General features: G+C 53.6%; 1 protein-coding gene across 1 annotated transcript in view; it reads left to right on the forward strand.

The window, feature by feature from the left end:
* Window positions 1–4732: 4732 nt before the first annotated feature.
* fbl (fibrillarin) overlaps window positions 4733–7500 on the forward strand; it is a gene marked incomplete at its 5' end in the record, with an annotated part of 11340 nt that continues 8572 nt past the window's right edge. The window contains 3 exon segments of the mRNA XM_055665880.1: window positions 4733–4904; window positions 6887–6951; window positions 6953–7037. Coding sequence (XP_055521855.1) covers window positions 4733–4904; window positions 6887–6951; window positions 6953–7037 — 322 coding nt within the window.

The raw sequence follows: 7500 nt of genomic DNA on the forward strand, positions 1-7500 counted from the left end.
CTGCGGGCGGGCGCGCCCGCGCGCGCGCGCGCCGCGCAGCGCGCTCGCGCCCGCCGCGCGCACCGCGCAGATCCGGCGCTAGAACGCGCCGAGCGCGCAGCGCCCGCCCCGACCGAGCTCGCGAGCGCGCGCGCGCGCGCGCGCCGGCCCGCAATGGCTAACCCGCGCGCAGCGCGCCGCTCGCTCACCCGCGAGGCACAAGAGCACCGCCCCCCGCGGCGAGCGCGCCCGCGCGAATGCCTCACGAGAGAAGCGCGCGCCCAAGCAGCAGGGAGGGCAGATAGAGGAGCAACAAGAGAGGAATCTCCCGCGCACTAGCGCTCCCGCGAGGCGCGCGCGCCCGCTCGCGACCAGGAAAGGCCCCACCGCGCGCCAAAGGGAGCTCCCGCCGCAGCCCCCGCGCGATAGGGACCGAGAACCCGATCCCGCCAAAGCTGCGATAAGCCCGCGCTCCGCGTGGCGCAAGAGGCCGCCAGCGAGAGGGCGAGCTAGCGGGCGCCACCCTCAAGGGACGAGGCCTAGGGCCTCGCCCTCATGGGCGAACAAAGGCACAAGGGTGTGCCCTCAGCTCTCTGGCACTGACTCGAAAGCCGTCTATTCCCGTACCATAGGACAAATGTGACCTCCGGATGCTCCAAGACCAAGGGATGTGACGCTCCGCGCGGCAAGGCCGAGTCGCGGGTGTACCAAGACCGCGTCCCCTAGAGCTCCGCCAGCATGGGCTCGCCCAAATCGGCCCGTGCCCTCGGCGCGCTAGGCTCAAAAACTAGGGGTGTGCGGCCCATCGCTCAAACCGCCTACTATCTGCAACTGTTGCCCTCACGGGGCTATTCCTCCATCGGGTAAGCACTCCCTCCTCTCGGCTCGCGGACTGTCGAGGGGTACTGGCTCCCCTCATTTTCGTGGCCAATACTATGCCTATAATAGGTATGTTTACTGGATATGTCTAGGACTGTCCCTTATGAAGAAAGACTGGTAGACTCTGGTGTTTATACTCTCTCTAGAATTTAGAAGACTTGAGCCTCTCCCTTATAGATCCGTTACAAAAGTCTTAAGGGGTTGGACAGGCTAGATGCAGGAAGATTGTTCCCGATGTTGGGGAAGTCCAGAACACAGGTCACAGTTTAAGGATAAGGGGGAAATCTTTTAGGACCGAGATGAGAAAAACATTTTTCACACAGAGAGTGGTGAATCTGTGGAACTCTCTGCCACAGAGGGTAGTTGAGGCCACACAGTTCATTGGCTATATTTAAGAGGGAGTTAGATGTGCCCCTTGTGGCTAAAGGGATCAGGGGTATGGAGAGAAGGCAGGGTACGGGATACTGAGTTGGATGATCAGCCATGATCATATTGAATGGCGCAATGGTGCAGGCTCGAAGGGCCGAATGGCCTCTAACTCCTGCACCTATTTTCTATGTTTCTATGTTTCAGCCCTACCTGAAGTCGGGGTCGCTACCCTGGCAGAGAATCAGGCCCCAGCACCCCTCTGTGTGATGTTTTGGCGCAATTTAGAGAGGGTTCAACTGGTAAACGCGATTTTAATACTAGCCCCTCATTCCTCTACCTGTTCCACATGCGAACAATGTTCAGTATCTAGTAAATTCCTTAACTCAAATCGCTGTGCGTAAGACCCCCCGTCGCAAAAGTAATTCTATAGGCAAGATGTCCTTGGTGTAATAGCCCCTTTGAGTAGTGAGGAATCAATCACCGATCTCTCTCACTCCGCATGTCCCACCCTCTCTCGCATGCCCCATTGGGTTTTATAAAGCATAATCCATTAGTTCCTATGTACCTTCCTTTTTACATTAATGATGGGGCTTGTATAATAACCCTGTAATTCCCGAAGTTTTCTATGTCCTAACTAGCTCATGTTGGGCTCTCTATATCCCTGCTTATTTTTCCCATTTTTGGGAGGAGGGCACAAATCCAGCGCAATGTGAAACGTTCTAAAAACCAGCGCGTTCACTGCGAACCCCCCCGCCCGCTGCCTTTTTAAATGGCCTTTATTTATCAGCCTTGAACACTAAATTCCATCCGCGCCCCCAGCCTCATAAATTGACCTGTCAATGAGATTAAAAATCATGTTTTATTGTGTAATTCTTTGTGAATATTATTCTGGACACTTAGGCTCATTTACAAATGTTTAATCACTTATTAGCAAATGGATAGATGACCTAAAGGTTTAGATCTACGTTGGACGTCCCAAAATTTGTACACTTGGGTGCCTGACACTATTATATGCTTTAATTCCAGGTCTGTCCCAAGTTAGATTATTTTGTATATTTGTTTCAGAATGCTTCAATCTATGATAACTTCATTGCAAAAGGATTTGAGTATAGGAGCAGGGAGGTTCTACTGCAATTGTACAGGGTCTTGGTGAGACCACACCTGGAGTATTGCGTACATTTTTGGTCTCCCAATCTGAGGAAGGACATTATTGCCATAGAGGGAGTGCAGAGACGGTTCACCAGACTGATTCCTGGGATGTCCGGACTGTCTTATGAAGAAAGACTGGATAGACTTGGTTTATACTCTCTAGAATTTAGGAGATTGAGATGGGATCTTATAGAAACTTACAAAATTCTTAAGGGGTTGGACAGGCTAGATGCAGGAAGATTGTTCACGATGTTGGGGAAGTCCAGGACAAGGGTCACAGCTTAAGGATAAGGGGGAAATCCTTTAAAACCGAGATGAGAAGAACTTTTTTTTTCACACAGAGAGTGGTGAATCTCTGGAACTATCTGACACAGAGGGTAGTTGAGGCCAGTTCATTGGCTATATTTAAGAGGGAGTTAGATGTTGGGCCCTTGTGGCGAAGGGGATCAGGGGGTATGGAGAGAAGGCAGGTACGGGATACTGAGTTGGCTGATCAGCCATGATCATATTGAATGGCGAATGGTGCAGGCTCGAAGGGCCGAATGGCCTCTACTCCTGCACCTAATTTCTATGTTTCTATGTTTCTAACTGAAAATTTCATTCAGTTCTGTTAATTTTTAAGAAGGTTATGGGCTTTTGACTGTTCAGGATCACAGCTTTTTTTGTTATGCCATAGAAAATCATAGGGAACAAGATCAAAAATTTTCCGTAAATATGAAAATGGCCAGCAACTTTTTTTTATACTTGAGATATGGTGACTAGTGGGGGTGCCTTCAGGGATCTGTGTTCCTTTGTCCTTTGTTGTTTGTCATGTACATCAATGATCTGGATGAAGGTGTGGTAAATTGGATTAGCCCAGTTATTTCAGATGATTCGGTAATAGAGCAAATGTTGTGGATAATGAAGAGGATTTCCAAAAGCGACAGAGTGATTTAGGCCATTTGGAAAAATGGTCTGAAAGATGGCAGATGGAATTTAATGCTGATAAATGTGAGGTGCTACACCTTGGCAGGACAAATCAAAATAGGACGTACATGGTAAATGGTAGGGAATTGAAGAATACAGTTGAAGAGAGGGATCTGGGAATAACCGTGCATAGTTCCTTGAAGGTGGAATCTCATATGGATAGGGTGGTAAACAAAACATTTGGTATGCTAGCCTCTATAAATCAGAGCAGTGAGTATAGAAGCTGGGATGTAATGTTAAAATTGTACAAGGCATTGGTGAGACCAAATCTGGAGTATGGTGTACAATTTTGGTCGTCCAATTATAGGAAGGATGTCAACAAAATAGAGAGAGTACAGAGGAGATTTACTAGAATGTTGCATGGGTTTCAGCAACTAAGTTACAGAGATAGGTTGAATAAGTTAGGGCTTTATTCTCTGGAGCGCAGAAGGTCAAGGGAGGACCTGATAGAGGTCTTTAAAATGATGAGAGGGATAGACAGAGTTGATGTGGACAAGCTTTGGTCCCCTTCAAATGGAATAGTGGAGAGATTCTATGGCCTCAAGTTCTGTGGCAGAGAGTTCCAGAGATTCACCACTCTCTGTGTGAAAAAAGTTCTTCCCATCTCGGTTTTAAAGGATTCCCCTTTATCCTTAAGCTGTGACCCCTTGTCCTGACTTCCCCAACATCGGGAACAATCTTCCTGCATCTAGCCTGTCCAACCCCTTAAGAATTTTGTACGTTTCTATAAGATCCCCTCTCAATCTTCTAAATTCTAGAGAGTATAAACCAAGTCTATCCAGTCTTTCTTCATAAGACAGTCCTGACATCCCAGGAATCAGTCTGGTGAACCGTCTCTGCACTCCCTCTATGGCAAGAATGTCCTTCCTCAGATTTGGAGACCAAAACTGTACGCAATACTCCAGGTGTGGTCTCACCAAGACCCTGTACAACTGCAGTAGACCCTCTCTGCTCCTATACTCAAATCCTTTTGCAATGAAGTTATCATAGAACTAGAGGACATGACTTCAGAATTAAGGGACAGAAGTTTAAGGGTAACATGAGGGGGAACTTCTTTACTCAGAGAGTGGTAGCGGTGTGGAATGAGCTTCCAGTGGAAGTGGTGGAGGCAGGTTCGTTGGTATCATTTAAAAATAAATTGGATAGGCATATGGATGAGAAGGGAATGGAAGGTTATGGTATGAGTGCAGGCAGGTGGGACTAAGGGGAAAAAAAGTTGTTCGGCACGGACTTGTAGGGCCGAGATGGCCTGTTTCCGTGCTGTAATTGTTATATGGTTATATGGTTTATCTGATGGGATAAATTGCAGACTTGATTTTTTAAATCTCAAGATTTTGTAACATTGCTATCTATAACACCCGCTGACGTGCGATTTTTGTCCCCCACGCAGGAAGACGAGCAGAAGATCGAGTACCGCGCGTGGAACCCGTTCCGTTCCAAGCTGGCGGCCGCCATCTTAGGAGGCATCGATCAGATCCACATCAAGCCCAACGCAAAGGTGTTGTACCTGGGCGCCGCCTCGGGCACCACCGTTTCGCACGTCTCCGACATTCGTGGGGCCGGTGAGTTGACCCCCCGTGACCCTCCCGGGGAAAGTGTGGGGCAGCGCAAGGCCCGGTGCGGGGACCAGCAGTGACTAGTGTGTGGGGCAGCGCAAGGCCCGGTGCGGGGACCAGCAGTGACTAGTGTGGGGCAGCGCAAGGCCCGGTGCGGGGACCAGCAGTGACTAGTGTGGGGCAGCGCAAGGCCCGGTGCGGGGACCAGCAGTGACTAGTGGGGCAGCGCAAGGCCCGGTGCGGGGACCAGCAGTGACTAGTGGGGGCAGCGCAAGGGCCCGGTGCGGGGACCAGCAGTGACTAGTGGGGCAGCGCAAGGCCCGGTGCGGGGACCAGCAGTGACTAGTGTGGGGCAGCGCAAGGCCCGGTGCGGGGACCAGCAGTGACTAGTGTGGGGCAGCGCAAGGCCCGGTGCGGGGACCAGCAGTGACTAGTGTGGGGCAGCGCAAGGCCCGGTGCGGGGACCAGCAGTGACTAGTGTGGGGCAGCGCAAGGCCCGGTGCGGGGACCAGCAGTGACTAGTGTGGGGCAGCGCAAGGCCCGGTGCGGGGACCAGCAGTGACTAGTGTGGGGCAGCGCAAGGCCCGGTGCGGGGACCAGCAGTGACTAGTGTGGGGCAGCGCAAGGCCCGGTGCGGGGACCAGCAGTGACTAGTGTGGGGCAGCGCAGGGCCCGGTGCGGGGACCAGCAGTGACTAGTGTGGGGCAGCGCAAGGCCCGGTGCGGGGACCAGCAGTGACTAGTGTGGGGCAGCGCAAGGCCCGGTGCGGGGACCAGCAGTGACTAGTGGGGCAGCGCAAGGCCCGGTGCGGGGACCAGCAGTGACTAGTGTGGGGCAGCGCAAGGCCCGGTGCGGGGACCAGCAGTGACTAGTGTGGGGCAGCGCAAGGCCCGGTGCGGGGACCAGCAGTGACTAGTGTGGGGCAGCGCAAGGCCCGGTGCGGGGACCAGCAGTGACTAGTGTGGGGCAGCGCAAGGCCCGGTGCGGGGACCAGCAGTGACTAGTGTGGGGCAGCGCAAGGCCCGGTGCGGGGACCAGCAGTGACTAGTGTGGGGCAGCGCAAGGCCCGGTGCGGGGACCAGCAGTGACTAGTGTGGGGCAGCGCAAGGCCCGGTGCGGGGACCAGCAGTGACTAGTGTGGGGCAGCGCAAGGCCCGGTGCGGGGACCAGCACTTGACTAGTGTGGGGCAGCGGGTTATCCCCTTTGGTGGTGCAAGAACAGGAAGGCAGATTATTAATCGGAATGGTGTCAAGTTGGGAAAAGGGGATCTGGGGGTCCTTGTTCATCAGTCTATGAAAGTAAGCATGCAGGTACAGCAGGCAGTGAAGAAAGCCAATGGCATGTTTGTCTGTTGTCTGGGTGTGTGTGTCTGATCTCAACGGGGACTCTAGCAGTTACTCTCTGATGAGCGCAGGCCTAGAGGCGGGGGGAGGAGAGTGACAGAGTGGGTCAGAGTCAAAGCCCGGTGAGACAGACGGGTCGTAACTGGGTCTCATGTGAGACACAGAGAGGAGAGAGAGGGAGGTTGAGTGGGGTGGGGGATTCCCAGGTGGGGGGGGGGGAAGGATGGTGTGTGGGAAGTGGAGGATGCTAGGCAAGCGTCAGCAAATCCTCTCTCTCAGGGGTCCCAGGCCTGTCCCTCCCTCTCCCTCTCTCTCTCTCTCACCTCTCTCTCTAGTGCACTCTCCCCTCCTTCTCGGTCCCTCTCCCCCCTATTGGGGGATCCCCCCTGTCCCGGTTGCTCTCTCTCCTCTCTAGGTCTCCTCCCAGCTCTCTCTACTGCTCTCCTCTCCACGCTCTCCCTCTAACACACCAGTCATCCCCCCTCTCTCCCTCCAGCATCCAATACTCTCCCTCTCTCTCTCTCCCTCCTCTCTCACTCTCTCCCTCCAGTCTCTCTCTCTCTCTCTCTCTCTCTCTCTCTCACTCTCTCTCTCTCCCTCTCCTCATCTTCTCTCTCTTTCTCTCAGTCTCTCCAGTCTCTCAGGGCAGGAAGGGCTGGTTTTCGGAAGTCCGCTGAGGAGTCCACTCCCACACCGCTCGGGGAGGGATCCTCATCAACGTGGCCAAGAAACGGACTAACATCATCCCCATCATCGAAGACGCTCGCCATCCCCACAAGTACCGCATGCTGCTGGGTAAGGTGCCCCTCTCCCCCCCCCCTCCGTCCCAGATCCACCCTTTACGCAAGGGATAGGAGCAGAATCAGGCCATTCGGCCCGTCCAGTCCTCTCCGCCATGGCTCAGAGCCCAACCCCAACCCTCGCAAGATTTTTACCTTTTCTGATTCACGTTTTTCCCCTCTATACTTCACTGAATATTTTATGCTCTATTTCTCGACATTACTGATTAATGGACAACTGGTGCAGGAGTAGGGCATTTGGCCAGCACCATTCGCCATTCCCCCCTGATCTCCTTGATCACTCCCTTCTGCAGTTTCCCCGTCCTCTGCCTTCTCCTCACCTCTTTCCCTCCTGATCTGTTCTCTCTCTCTAGCCTCTCCCTCCGCTCCTCTCCCTCCTTCCTCTCCTCTCCCCTCCGAGAGGTCCTGTCTCCTCTCCTCCCTCTCCTTCTCCTCCCTTCCTCCTCTCCTCTCCTCTC

Source organism: Leucoraja erinacea, unplaced genomic scaffold (genome assembly GCF_028641065.1).
Source record: "Leucoraja erinacea ecotype New England unplaced genomic scaffold, Leri_hhj_1 Leri_1591S, whole genome shotgun sequence".
Taxonomy (NCBI): Eukaryota; Metazoa; Chordata; class Chondrichthyes; order Rajiformes; family Rajidae; genus Leucoraja; species Leucoraja erinaceus.